This window comes from Opisthorchis viverrini (genome assembly GCF_000715545.1).
Source record: "Opisthorchis viverrini unplaced genomic scaffold opera_v5_363, whole genome shotgun sequence".
Classification (NCBI taxonomy): Eukaryota; Metazoa; Platyhelminthes; class Trematoda; order Opisthorchiida; family Opisthorchiidae; genus Opisthorchis; species Opisthorchis viverrini.
The window spans coordinates 10254-25357 of record NW_008752025.1 but is presented as its reverse complement, the minus strand read 5'-3'; the positions used below and the strand labels follow the sequence as shown (position 1 = coordinate 25357).

Genomic DNA, 15104 nt, shown 5'->3' with positions numbered 1-15104 from the left:
TCCACTCTGGCTGTCTAGGGTAAATAGGGAGTCGTATGTGGGGCTTTTTAGGGATTGTCACTAGCGGTAAGGCATTTGTGAGATAGCCTAAAGCCAGTAACTGGGAGAAGATAGATTGCCTCCCTGGCTGGCATCACTAATGGCTAGGTGCTGAGGTCAATTCCGTGATCGAGGGATGAGTGGCGCTATGACTTGAAAATTAGTCACACCACCAATCAGCAACTCATGGCCGAACGTTCTAGTCTTTAGCTACTAGTCGGAAGGTTGCGCGCATGGATTGCTCTCAGTAATCAGGTGGGCCACACGCGCAAAACTCCAAAAGTCGAACCGTTCAGACGGAGGTTTATCAGCACATGCGGCACTATGAGTATAGGATGATCAAATGGTGCAAACCTTAAATCGTGTGGTGAATCCAGTTTCCATGGTCAGGTGACGCTGATTCCAGATGGGATCCTGTACAAGTAAGGTAGGTGGGGAACAATACGCCTAGTAGAATTTCACACTGAGTCAAAACAAAGTGGCCGCAAGATGTAAAAAGCCCAGGTGGTTGTGTTAAACCAGGCGCGTGATGATGAGGTCTAAAAGCGGCTCACATTCAGGACCAACTGAAACTGGTCCACTCCTAGTGATGAACATTACAGTCAGAGAGGCTGTTACAAAGGGTCGTCTTTTACAATTATTTCACTATAAATATCCACGTAGCCGTATCGGTATAGACTCGGGATGAAGGATAATCTGGGCACAGAACTATGATGACAAGACAAGGAATCCCGTTGCACACAACAAAAGTAAAAGGATCAACAGCGAGTTCGAGCCCACTTCTGGGGATTCGTGAGATTCACAATATCCATGATGATTTCGATCAAAAATTAAACAGTTGTGTAGCGCATCTTAGTATAAACGGACTTCGCTTGCAGCGAGAAACTTCGAATGGATGCTTCAACATCTCATGTCAACAAGTTATACGATGAAGCCAAAATTTCATGCAAGCATTTTTCTGATATGATGTCACTTGAAAAGAAAGAGGAGTATACGAAACACACTACTCATACATTTGCTGAAAAATCTGACAGCCCATGATCGGCGCACATCAGGTAGACTCAGTTTCCGAGCTTCCCTTAACGTCACATTCTACTTGAACCCAAATTGCACGAAATTAGCGAAATGCACTTATTCGCCTGCCATTTTGGTTTTTACGGAAGACCCACTTAGAACCCAGCTAAAATTCTCGTTTACGATGTTCTTCTCCAACTGAATGTGATGAACCAGGCCGCCCAACTTGGTGCGGCACGCCTGTATCGCAATACACTGTGTAGACGTAATACACTATTCATAAGGTTGCTGAAAATTTCGGCAGCCCACGGGTGGTTTCATCTATCTTGAAACTCATCAGGCAGACGCAGTCTCCAAGCTTCGATGGATCTAGTACGTTCATATTTAGTTTCATAAACGAGAGATCAGGCGAGTCTCCGGTGAAGACTAAATTGGTAAGCAAATGAGTGTATTTCGCTAAGGAGGAAGATGTTACGTGAGTTCGGAGTGGGATTTAAGCACTTAAATTAGAACAGTTAATTAAAAAATGTATTGTTGAAACGTCAAAAAGCGTGAAAAGTTTCTAATGAGTTAAATCAGCCAGTCATATGAATAGCGCCGAGGCGCCTCCTCTAATCTCTTTAGCAAGTAGGCCTGCGTTGCATTCAGTTTTCACGCGCGTCATGGTGAACAACCTTCCAGCAGCAGTAGATACTTGTAAAGAAGAACCAGTTCTGAAGACCGACCGGATTGGCATATTCCTCTGATCAATTATTGGGTCCACACTCACCCGTTCTGCGATGCCTTTTGTGACCCGTAATGCCATTCTGGAAGACACGATAGAATACATTAGTACCAAACCTGACGAACTTTCTGACCAGAAAGTTCGTGATTCTAAATCAACCCCGGCTCTTGTTTAGGCTTGACGATTTGGCGCTATCATATCCCTCATGTTTCTTTCGGGTGACAGGGCTGAATGACTCTCATTGTTCGTCTGATTCTGCTGAAGAGTGGTGAAAGAAATCACACTGAGCTTTACACTATTAATAACAGTGTAAAAGCCACTGTGCCTTCTCAGGTTTCTTTCACCAAAAAAGGATAGGTTGATTACGCACAGCGATCGACCGATACATTCTGCTTTTATTGTATATCGTAAAATTGGCCGAAGTAACAGTACGAACAAGTTATGCAGATTGGTGAAGCGACATTCCAATGCGGTTGACTGACGTCACTAGGACGAAGACAAACCATACCATTCTTTGTGTGACATTGATTTATCGCCTTTGTGCATAAATAACAGTGTTTCCGTGAATCTGTCAGAAAAAGGTGATTCGGAATAACAGAACAGTCATATCTGGCGAGTCGTGAGGCAGAAGGAATCTTCAGTTATTTATGTTTGACTGGACGGGGCGGAAGAGAACACAAGGGTAACTAATATAGTATGATGGGAGGCATCAGTAGTATCAGAGATTATTTTGTCCATATAGTTGTATGCAATGGCCTATTAAAAGCGGTTCTGCTGTAACGCCGTTTCCGTGCCTAGCTGCCACGCCACCCGAAGCAGGCACGAGGGCCAAGATAGTGCCAGGTTGCCCAAGCCTAGACAGGAGAAGCCGAGGGGTCGGGTTTGCCCCACGGGCCTTCCTGACAGTAATTTCACGCCTTAACCACTGAGCTATCTCGAGCTCGTAGTAGCCAAAGCGTCCCGACAAGTAGCCTCAGGCAGCAAGTCATGTCGAATGATAATAATTTTACTTGCTTGCGATGGCTGGACAACTGATATGGTAACTGGCAGGACTTTAACTTCAACAACCGAAGAATTTGGCTCAAGTGCGAAGACAGCAGTGATTGGCGCATAATCAATAGACTAGTGAAGACAAAACAAAACGAATCTACGACGATCTGTATCAATGTGCGATAATGCGATGTTTATGTCAACCGACGCATATCATCCACTCCCTTAGTTTCTTCTACATCCTGTTACCTATTTGAACGATCTACGTGACAATTTTCCGGTCCGGAAACTATTTCGTATCGGGTTCATCCACACTGTGTTTCAGGGCTAGAAAGATAAGTCATCTCATGACTTCTAATTAGCACACGCCATTAGCTAAGGCCTATAATATGTCTCTGCCACACAAATTCGTTCTATCAATACCAATGTGACTCACATTCAACCCCGCATATGTGATATCGTGTGTAATTTAGTTCAGCTTCTTTCGACCAGATAATCCTGGGTATATTTATTCGCCAAATGATAGCCTCAGTTGTTCAGCCAGTCAGATTCAAACAATAAACGAATCAGTAATTCTGTCATTGTTGCATTCGTTACTAAAACAGCCTGTTTCTGCTGAGGTTTCCCTACNCCAATGCGGTTGACTGACGTCACTAGGACGAAGACAAACCATACCATTCTTTGTGTGACATTGATTTATCGCCTTTGTGCATAAATAACAGTGTTTCCGTGAATCTGTCAGAAAAAGGTGATTCGGAATAACAGAACAGTCATATCTGGCGAGTCGTGAGGCAGAAGGAATCTTCAGTTATTTATGTTTGACTGGACGGGGCGGAAGAGAACACAAGGGTAACTAATATAGTATGATGGGAGGCATCAGTAGTATCAGAGATTATTTTGTCCATATAGTTGTATGCAATGGCCTATTAAAAGCGGTTCTGCTGTAACGCCGTTTCCGTGCCTAGCTGCCACGCCACCCGAAGCAGGCACGAGGGCCAAGATAGTGCCAGGTTGCCCAAGCCTAGACAGGAGAAGCCGAGGGGTCGGGTTTGCCCCACGGGCCTTCCTGACAGTAATTTCACGCCTTAACCACTGAGCTATCTCGAGCTCGTAGTAGCCAAAGCGTCCCGACAAGTAGCCTCAGGCAGCAAGTCATGTCGAATGATAATAATTTTACTTGCTTGCGATGGCTGGACAACTGATATGGTAACTGGCAGGACTTTAACTTCAACAACCGAAGAATTTGGCTCAAGTGCGAAGACAGCAGTGATTGGCGCATAATCAATAGACTAGTGAAGACAAAACAAAACGAATCTACGACGATCTGTATCAATGTGCGATAATGCGATGTTTATGTCAACCGACGCATATCATCCACTCCCTTAGTTTCTTCTACATCCTGTTACCTATTTGAACGATCTACGTGACAATTTTCCGGTCCGGAAACTATTTCGTATCGGGTTCATCCACACTGTGTTTCAGGGCTAGAAAGATAAGTCATCTCATGACTTCTAATTAGCACACGCCATTAGCTAAGGCCTATAATATGTCTCTGCCGCACAAATTCGTTCTATCAATACCAATATGGCTCACATTCAACCCCGTATATGTGATGTCGTGTGTAATTTAGTGCAGCTTCTTTAGGCCAGATGATCCTGGGTATATTTACTCGCCAAATAATAACCTCACCTGTTCAGCCAGTCAGATTCTAACAATAAACGAATCAGCAATTCTGTCATTGTTGCATTGTTACTAAAAAAACAGCCTGATTCTGCTGAGTTTTCCCTGCACTGTATTTAGTAATTGGTGAGGGGATGCAGTATGTTAGTTGATGCGTCCTTTGTCACATCGCTTCGTACCTTGACAATGCTTATTGCGCCGCATCATACAGCTGATTTTATCTAGAAGATGACATGCTAAAACGAAGTTCATGCTGACTCTAAAAATTTCCACTTCATTTATTCGTAGACCGATATCTCAAGCAAGGAATGTATTTGCTTATGCACCCTGTACCAATTCCAAACCTTTTCGACATCAATAGCCTTGTGTTCGTAATCCATCTTAAGCGGTGCCCCTATTCTGTACTAACTAACCACTTCTGAGACCACATGTGCACTGAACCTTTGATTAAACATCACTATTCTTGAGACAACGGTAGTATTCCCCCCACGGAACTACGCAAGCATTGCTTATACTCGTTATCCGCAGCTACGAAGCACCGTCGTTTTAATCAGTATTCTGAACAAATAGTCACTGCTTACACTGTTCCTTGTTCCGAAGCTAAAAGTGAACACCATTTTTCTCGGTTGCGTATTCAAGCATACTTGGTGCGTCCTCGATTAGCACCAATCGAAACAGCTGATAAAGTTAATGTGCCGTGGTTTACTAACAGAATTTGCGCGCACTACAAATGAAGACATATGCTGCGAGTGGAATTACGTGGGAACTGCAGTTGAAGTTACATTCGTATCACTGGAATTTGGAAGGATATGGACCTGTAAAAATTCCTTAGTCTTTTTCCTGCAGCAGGGTTTTCGAATTGACTTCCAGCTGTACGACGGCGAAACACCCTTGAGACTGCAGTTGAAGTTACATTCGTATCACTGTAGTTTGGAAGGATCTAGACTTCCAGCTGCACGACAGCAAAACACCTTTGAAAGGAGTAACGTCCTTCGCTGCGAAGTCGTTTATTAGCGAAAAGGAACTAAGCGGTTACAAGCCATAATACACGGAGGCAAACATCTTATCAGCAGAGTTTTTGAAAAGTGAACATTCTCAAGTGTGCTCTTGAACTTTCCAAGGTGGTCAGTGAATATTAGGCAATAATGAACGGACACTGTAAAGTGGCCCAATAATTTCCGTGATAACTTTCAGCTCTCATCAGATACGGTGGCGGAGCTTAAACACCAGACCATAGACCACTCGCATCCTTCGTGAGCAGTATACAACGTCATACCAGTACAAATCTTCGAGCTGCTGCTAATGTAACTATACAAACCCGACGACAAAATTAAGGAGACACGTAAATTCTCCACCATTGTTGCGATCGCTATGGATAGAATGGCTTCAAATCAGTAAGTGACAAACTTCAAAAGAGACCAGTCCCATAACACAACTTCGATCGAAACACCACAAGTGCAGAAAAACGGCGCGACAGAAGGATGGGAAAACCCTATGGTGCTGGCTCATTGTGGGACATGGATGACATCCCCAGCCTCGTCCGTTTCAAAACGTTTAAAAAGCCGCAGCGTCATACTTAGAACAGATGTACAGATAAACGTTTGATCCAGTCTAGGGGTGTTTGCGCCCTTGTACAATCGCCGGGCTAGTACACTCTAAGGGACCTCAATCCAACACCTTTGAAATGGAGGACAGGAATCCCTCTAGATGATTTGAGACAACAAGTGGCAATATTAACTACTGCAGCATCTCGGTGTGCGTATCCAACTCTCATTTAGCACTACTGACTTGCGCACGAAGAAGGTTTCCAGTTCACATCTGACACAGTAGTGGTCACTGTCAGCATTCGCAAAACGAACAGACTGGTAAGAATCCAGAACTAAGATCGGAGAATGCACTTGATCACTGTAACCTCAATATCGATGAGTCGGATATGAGAGTACGGCATGCATGATACTTGTAAACAAACAGCAGCAAGGTAGGGTTGCTTTATGAACTGACCAGTTACTAAGGCTGTGACACGCGGTTCCTGACATTAGAATATCTAATACTGCAAAATATACAGGATGGGAAACCTGAAGTGAACAACGCGGCATTTCACGCCTCTCACATGGTCCACGGTTGGCGTCTGTCCCCTATTGTGAAGTTGTTGAACTAGCTAACGTTTGGCCTTGACTTCCATCGAGTGTACAGAGGTGCAAATTTCTATGACCTTCTGAATTGATAGCTGCTGCGAAGGCGGAAATAAGTGTCAGCCAAAAATCCGTCCATACACTCATTAGGAATTTGATGGGTCTTGAGGTGGAAAAAGCTGGAAAGCATCATTGACGAGATAGCAACATAGGGTAGCCCTATAATTTTGCCCCGAAGGCTTTTCACTTTGTAGTTTTTGCGATGGTTAATGAAAGTGACGTTCTTGTAAATTTTAGGAAAGTATACTGATCGGAATACGTAACCGCCGAACTCGATTTAGCGACGTAACGGTGAAAAAAGATTGGTCATCATCATAATCGCCATCATTGTCATCTGTGGTAACCGCGTACTCGTCGTACAGTGGTTGTAGGTGCCGCAGTTTCGCTCACCCATGATTTGAGGGGGAGGTAGCTGCGCATTGCAGGTGGGAGATGATAAATTGGTGCATAAATCCAGCACTGTCAGTGGGCTATCAAATGGGGGGGGAGGAAAAGGAGCTATGCATTGAAAGCAATAACTTAGATGCACAAGCGCCATTGATGTGGCCCGTCTCGGGTCCCCATTCAGGAAGACGGCAGTGACCAGCGCACCTGCGTTTGCTGGTTATGGCTTTCATACGTCGCTGCCAAGTCATTGTTTGACTGCCTCTGGCTCTCTTCCACCCTTCACGTGGTTGATAGTGCTATAATGTATATTCCAATCTGGCTGTTTTGTTTGGGTTTCATACCCAAGCGTACAACACTTGGACGGGTTGATTCTCCATTTGGTCGGCGCCTCTGTTATTCCCCTGATTTTAAATAAGGCATTCGATTCCGGACATGCGAGACTATGCATGTCTGATAATTCGATCAGGATGGCAAAACGATAGTGGACTAGCCAGAGTTCTCATCGGCTTCGTAAGTAGTACTTATGGAGGAGAAAAACAGTTTCTTGATGGAGCACATTACTCAAAAGGTTGCTGAAGAATATCATAAAACAGATATTCTGCTGGTATTCAGTTGAGTTTCTCGCTAAAAAACAAATTACTTTGCAAGTGAGCGTTGTATTTGAAGATTAATATCACTTCACAATAAGCGGAACGTAAGCTGGTCTTTGATAAGTCGACCGAATGCAGAGGAAAGACAAACAATCCAAATGTGGTAACACGAAAATGAGATCGCGCAGAATCTGAACGGATGAAATAGCGAAAAGCGGAAACATGGGACAAGGACGATAATGTCACTGGGGATGGGTAACCCGGACCAGCGGGTGAGCAAAAGTAGAAGAACGAGGTTGCAAAGACAAGGGGATATGTGTGTATATGTACATCTACAAAAATGCTCAAATAGGCAAGTGAATGGTCACACGTGAGTGGAAACTAATTAGGTTCGACCATCAAACGGCTCGCGAACAAATGGGAATGCAAAAGGAATGGTGCACAAACACACACTGACAATTAAAGATGAGGATTATCCCATGCAGAGATGATGACTAGCTAACTCGTTTCGTTCGGCAGAATAGGGCACACGAGTGGACTAGATCACCATTGTGAGGCTGTGCTGTTAGTCGCTACCATCTAGATGGTTCTGTCTTTGGTTTGAAAGCAAGGCGGAAATAACTCCGATGGGAAATGATGCATAAAGAGCAAATGTACAAGGATACGAGGTTGTAGGCTCATAATCCTGAAAGCGAAAATTTGATGAAAGGCGATACACGTAGCGGGATAATGCTTTCTCTGCCCAATTCGAGGACTGCTTCACATGTTTAGGCAGACACATCCAAATATGGCCCGCGGTACTGTTCCGTTTGTTACTTTGATCAGAGTCCTGAAACGATAATCAGGGCGGTATGGTAACTGATACAGCACATCAGGCGAGGAGCGCACGACTGATTTTCAAACAAAGTTCTTTTATTGACGCTTCCATACATGCGTTAACCTGGTCTAACCCGATGCCTTACGTGGCACCGAGGAGTGTTCATATGGCTGCGAAAACCCTAGTATTCAAGTTACAGTGCTTGTTCCTTTGAATCATCTGGACAGAGCGAAATGGTTTCATCGACGCGTACATCTGAACGGATACATTAGGCTCTGGAAAAAAACTAGCTAATAAATGCCAGAATTTGAATTTTGTGATTTGAATCATCTGGACAGAGCGAAATGGTTTTATCGACGCGTACATGTGAACGGATACATTAGGCTCTGGAAAAAACTAGCCAATAAATGCCAGAATTTGAATTTTGTGACATCTGTCAGAAGCCAAGTACGACATCAGTGACCAGCTACTACGTTCATCAAGATACCAGGTCCAACTAGAACCAAACTGTCTGGACGGAACGTACTACTCACAAGGTTGTTGAAAACTCTGACAACTCACGACATCAGCTGGCTGAACGGTGTAGTTTTCAACTACTAGCGAACTGTTGATAACCTCCAATAAAATGAACTAGGTAAACAGCGTGTTTCGGCATGATTTGACTTGATTTACACTAAGAATATTCGACTGCGATTTCCGAGTCTCCTTAAAGTCCCAGTAAATTCGAATAAGCTTGTTCATTAAGGTGTAAAAATGGCGGAAATTGATCGTATTTCTCAAGGAAAAATAACGTGAATAAGCGTAGTCTTTTTGCTACTGTATCTTACAGAAACAAATTTGGATAAGTATCCATTTAATGTGAACTATCTTTTCAATGTAGTAGCGTGAATCAGCGCCTACAATAAGGGCAACCCGACCGGACCACATGAAACTACTGGTAACAAGAGGCATGTAATAGTAGAGTTTTCATAAAGGAAACTAATCACAAGAACGCTGAAAATTCTTCGACAGCCCACGACCAGTTTCGCCCTTTTTGGGGCTCATCGGGTAGGCGCAGTCCCCGAGTTTCCGTCAACCTTATGTTCCATTTGAACCCGAATTGGACTGTTTTCGAGAAATACACTCATTTGCAAATCAATTCGGTTCTCACGAGAGACTCAACTGAATCTCTCGTTTATGATATTCTACAACTGAATGTGTTGCACACAGGCCGCCTCATGATTCAGTTGGTACGATATTCGAGATGTCGCAGTATATTTTCATAAAGGAAACTACTCACAAGGTTGCTGAATCCGAATCCCTCGGTGGTACGCACATGGTGTGCCAATACGACACACAAATTCATCATTTGTTAAGTTTTCTGACATGGCCCATTCTGAATGTTATTGCAGACTTTTATTCGAAACTTTCTCCTAAGTTAGTTGGTCTTACTTGGATCGACAATTTTCAACCGAAATCATGCCACTAACAACATGACTAGTTCACCAAGCTTCGGGGCACAGATAGGTTGATAAATAATCCCAAAGTATGCGGTGGTACCCTAAAAAAACTCAACGTATTTCCGCCCGATATAAGCGAGCGTCCTTTTTGAACCCACGGCACACACGTAGAACACTCAAACACATCGTGATGAACAAGCGAAATCCCACACGGCAAACGGGCACACATGTACACGGTCTGCATTCCAGAACGGTTTTTAAACTCATTCGCATCACCCTTCTGTCAGGATGGCGCCTACTTTTTTCCAAATCCCAACGCAAAATCAAAGTTCCTATGACTTTGGAGTAAGTCGGTACAATATGTCATGACAACCAAATGAGGGAACTGGGGAGGATGACATTTCGAAAGTGGAAGTCTGCGGATCATAGGAAGAAAAATAGCGACCGAACAGGACGATAAAACATTCGCCTTATGATGAGGAACGTGTTGATCAAAGTACAAAAATATTCACAGTAAGGTGAAATGAATTCAACGTTGCGGTTAACACAGTTAACGGTTCTCAAGAAAATTAGCACCGAAACAAGCCTATCGGCTCAGTTGGATACCAGGTGAGCAAGTATTTGCATTTCCATCGAGAACGCACAACCGGGTTTACGTCAATACAAATATACTTTTTCTCTTTTCTATCTCAAAAATTCTGAGGGGCGTATGGAAAGTCGATCCGTCTACCTGAACCACCAGTGCACGCTAACAACCAAGCATAATAGATCGAACAACTAGACAATAATAGTGGCAATGCCAATACCGAGAAAATGATAACAAATACTATTGGTTCACCATTCTTATTTTTATTGCTACTACACAATGTTCCCCTCAGAACAGGGCACCTTAGAGACCAGGCAAAGACTAGCTTCCAACTTTTGGGGGCCATTCGCTATGAGCTACATTTTGTAGGGTTTTCCCAGAGGGCGCATGCAGAGGTAAACTGCTACACGGGAAGGATTTTCCCGACGGAAAATACTACTCATGAGGCAGTTGAAAACTCTTCGACAGCCCACGACCGGTTAAGCCTGTGATGAGTCTTAGTTGACACCAACTGAGTGTCCTTCGCCGATTAGATTAAAAGTTACTTGGTTGATCTAGCGACAGTTGAATTGACGAGTGTGACCGTGTAGAAGCAGTGGCAAAACAAAGCAATCAAGCGTTTTTATGAAATGGATGTCTGTTGAACAACACAACACACAAGCGCATGACTGGTTACGGTTTCTACGACATGTTACTCGATGCTCTCAATTCCCGCTGAACGGTCCAGTTTTCGTTGCAATCCATGCGACATGGCCCGTCACTGGGTAGCCTCAAGTGTCACTGGGTAAGCAGCCTCAAGTGTTCTGGAAACTATTGAAGCCTGTCCATAATTCAAAGTTCGCATTCTCTAGAGCCAGATACAAAACCTCTCACTACTATCTTATCCTGTTAAAGACGTCAGTTTTATATGCTGCAGCCTCGTAGAAGGTTGCACTTTTCAAACCAGTCTCAGAGAGTGCTGATTGGTCATCAACATAAGAGACAGCAGCAACGGTGTTCACTCTGATGCACCACAACTGATGTTATTTTTTCTTATCGTTCAGCTGTAACACCCTTCCAGTGCCTAGCTGCCATGACACCCGAAGGAAGCACGAGGGCTGGGATACTGCTAGGTTGCCCAAGCCTAGACAGGGTAAGTCGAGAGGCAGAGGTCGGAGTCAAACCACGGACCTTCTGGTCAGTAAATTCGCGCTCTAACAATTTGAGCCATTCTATAGAGGAAAATGTTGGTAGCTCAGGTATCGTAGATGGTGGTCGTTGGCTTGTTCGCTGAGCTGGGCAATTTGATTGCAAACGTTTCATCACCAATCGAGGTGACATCATCAGTGCGTTATTGTGGAGCGTAGTAGTGCGTAGCGGTGGGTTGGTNCGGACCTTCTGGTCAGTAAATTCGCGCTCTAACCATTTGAGCCATCTCGACCCCCCCCCCCACAACTGATGTCGTACAATCTTAGGATTTGCTTAATTATGCTTAAAACCTTAAAGTATAGGGATAAAGGAGTGGATAAGGAAGGGACTAAGTACCAGCCTACCGCAAGCATTTCAAGGAGCTACGCATCCAAGCGCACAATCGGACAATCTGGAAAGAAACTGACAGCACCAACGCCAATGACACCGATTAGTCACCATTTCCAAAAATGTTTCCAGCCAAACACAAAGACAGTCACAGGGACCCAATCATGGACAGTGAACCACATCATCGACACCCAAACTCATAGTAACCTCTTCCACACACTCCCTCGCTTGCACCACTTTGAAAAGGCCATGGAGAATAACACTCAGCCAAGTGGATGATATTTTGAAATAGGTAGAACATGGCCCAGTGAATACAACTGATGATGCTGAGTGTTTTCCGCAACCCAAGAAGCTGCTGCATCGTAAATGCTTCGTCTTGAATAAATCGATCCCATTCAACAACAGTGTTTTTGTAGTCAAAACCCTCAAGAAGCCTCCGATAATCTGTCCGCAAGGGCCATGCCTCGAACCAACCGTACGACACCACAGCCTAATATATGCGACTCTTGTGGCGCAAAGTAGCAAATGTGATTCACGTCTTTGAGATTCATGCACTAATTTTGAGGTATTACCGTCAGAGCCAACACGAGTTGAGAACGTATGGAACACTCTCCATAACCTCCAGTGCCTCTCCCCGAAATGTTCAGAGACCATAGGTTCTGAAGCATGATAATGCACCTTGTGGCACCTATTGAAAAACTGTATGTTGGTAAATAGTCTAGTCAATAGTGTTTGTCTTCGTGTTCAAAGATTAGGACGACGCCATCCGCGTACGCCAGATCGACAAGTTTTTCACTGCTTAAACACCGGGATTTCGAATACATTTCTGCGTTCGCCTCATTTTTTCATCAGTGATGAAGTTGAACAAGAACGCAGAGAGTGAACATCACACCATATTTTGTACGGAAGCTTTCGGAAAGTTCATCACACATCCGGAAGTATGTGAATATAAGGACCGGATTATGCTGACAGGCTTCTGGAACATTCTCTGTTGAGACGGTGTAATTAGAAGCACTGATCAATCGACAGAATGGAACACACCCTTGAAGTCAAGCCTGCAGATATAGCATTGTTTTAACCCTTGAAGGAGTGCGAAGATGTGGTAACTGCATTCTCTAATAAATCGGAATCGCGCTTGGCACCTACCGGATAATGTTTCGCGTGACGCCTTAAGACGACAGAGAATCAGTGGTGCCAGAGGACTTGTTACAATGGGAGTCAAACTGATGCACCTGTGGTTACTATCTTCATCGCGACTACCGTTTTCGAACATAAACACTTATCGGTTGACCCAAGTTGTCTGAGACGGGTTCATTCTCCCAGGTGGGCGCAAATAGGTTAGACAGACACTGGCTAGAAAATTCACCACCGTCCTTAAACAGAGTGGACGGAAGTTCGTCAGTATCAGCGGCGTGATGACGCTCGAGTAGAGATATGCACTGGAACACTTCTGAGGCTGAAGGGGGTTCCATATTCACAGCTCACTTCTCTGTTGTAGTCCAGTAGTCCGGGCGAAAGGTGGTGTTCAATGGAATTGTTGTGTGAAGTAATCTGGCCGACAGTCCAAACGTTATCCTTTGCTGGATAGCAGAGAACCACTATGACCTTTGGTGGTCTCAATGACAAGAGTTCCTGGAGGGCTTGTCGATCCAGTCAACTGCAACAACCTGCGTACATTTCTGACAATTCTCGATTCTTTCATTCCTACTTTTCGGGTCCGTCAAGCTTTCCCGACCGCACGGACACAGTTTTACCTGGTATTGGATAATGCGTCAAGTTGGGTTGCGGCCTGAAGGAATGTCTTCAGATCTTGAGCAAAGCCATGGTTGCATCAAGGAAACAAAGTTTGGAATGGACCGGCTGGGTTATGCCGCAGGTATAAGTCCCTCCATGACGTACAGCAGTGAATATCTGTTTCCAGTAACGGCTAATACCCGATATCAGATCAGCAGGCAACCACTGGAGAAGTAAGTTCTGATAAATTTGTTTTATTTCTGGGTTCATGAGCTTCTCAAAGTCTAAGCAAGGAGTGCGTGTTTCGCGTAGACATTAAACGCGTAATGAAAAGTAGCAATATACGCGTGCGTGGTCTGTCTGTGCAGGCATTCCAGAAGGGCGGCAAGCAGTGATCGACCCCCGCCACCGGTAAATGATCTCAGTGTGGTCTTTTTGGGTCTGGAGGTAGTTTGTTAGTGAGCGCCACACAGTCGTTCCGGAAATGGGTATTGCGAAGGAACATTATGTGATCAGCACTTATCTGCACCAGGTGTTCCCCGTTGTCCGTGTACCTACTGCCCAACCCGAGACGGTCACTCACTTTAGTCGTAGCCGCGCTAAGCTCACCTACCTGCCGATGAAGTAAAATGAAAAGTTACACAAGGTCTGCGACATGTGAGTATCCAAAGCATACGGAACAAAATGCACTGCGATTGAATCCGAGTGCCTACTGCTTGCTCGTATCGTCTTGGACGCCTAACCATTGGCCAACTTGGTGTGAGACTCGGTGAGTGCCTCGGGGTGACTCCTGAGTATAGCTTAGCAGGTTGCTGAGGTGCGCCAACCGTCAAACCAGTCTCTATGTCCGGCAGAACGAACAATTAACTAAGTATGGTGGGCGTTCAAAAGCGTCACTCAAATGAAGGAAACGTACACGAAACCAAATCCATTCAGACCATGAACCTAACTATGCAGTACACTGAAAGGAACTTGAGGATATGATGAACAACCAGTCCAAAATGGAAAATCGCTTGATTGTCACCTTAGGGATCAACTGGAAAACGCACTTCCCAAACACAGCCGACAAATTAACTCACACCTAATCGAACAAAGTCTGAAAATCAAGAGACCGGCACTTTTCCCGATGCTGATACACTTCTGTCATAAACCACAAGGGGCGCGAAAAGCAACTCACCAGCTGTTTCTCTCTAGATCGTAACAATGTACATCATCTCGTGGAAGAATGGGACGGCGATCGTCACTGGCGAATTCAGAAAAGCCTCCAACTACGTATAACTGCGAGCCAACCCAGGCGAGACCACAGTGGATTCTGGCAGAACTTAACCCTGCATGGTTCTCGGTTAACGGAGCCAAAGGCCGAAGGGTGCGCCGGGTGAGATCAAGCACCGACAGCT

The 15104-nt window shown here is 44.6% G+C and overlaps 2 protein-coding genes across 2 annotated transcripts in view; one reads left to right on the top strand and one right to left on the bottom strand.

Moving 5' to 3' along the window:
* The window catches only part of T265_10431 (hypothetical protein), a gene marked incomplete at both ends in the record, with an annotated part of 4733 nt that extends 1842 nt beyond the window's left edge, over window positions 1-2891 (top strand). Inside the window, 3 exons of the mRNA XM_009176801.1 lie at window positions 1021-1239; window positions 2520-2682; window positions 2718-2891. Coding sequence (XP_009175065.1) covers window positions 1021-1239; window positions 2520-2682; window positions 2718-2891 — 556 coding nt within the window. The remainder of the gene's footprint in view (window positions 1-1020; window positions 1240-2519; window positions 2683-2717) is intronic.
* Window positions 2892-13229: 10338 nt separating this feature from the next.
* The window catches only part of T265_10430 (hypothetical protein), a gene marked incomplete at both ends in the record, with an annotated part of 9110 nt that continues 7235 nt past the window's right edge, over window positions 13230-15104 (bottom strand). The window contains 2 exons of the mRNA XM_009176800.1: window positions 13230-13412; window positions 13459-13605. Coding sequence (XP_009175064.1) covers window positions 13230-13412; window positions 13459-13605 — 330 coding nt within the window. The remainder of the gene's footprint in view (window positions 13413-13458; window positions 13606-15104) is intronic.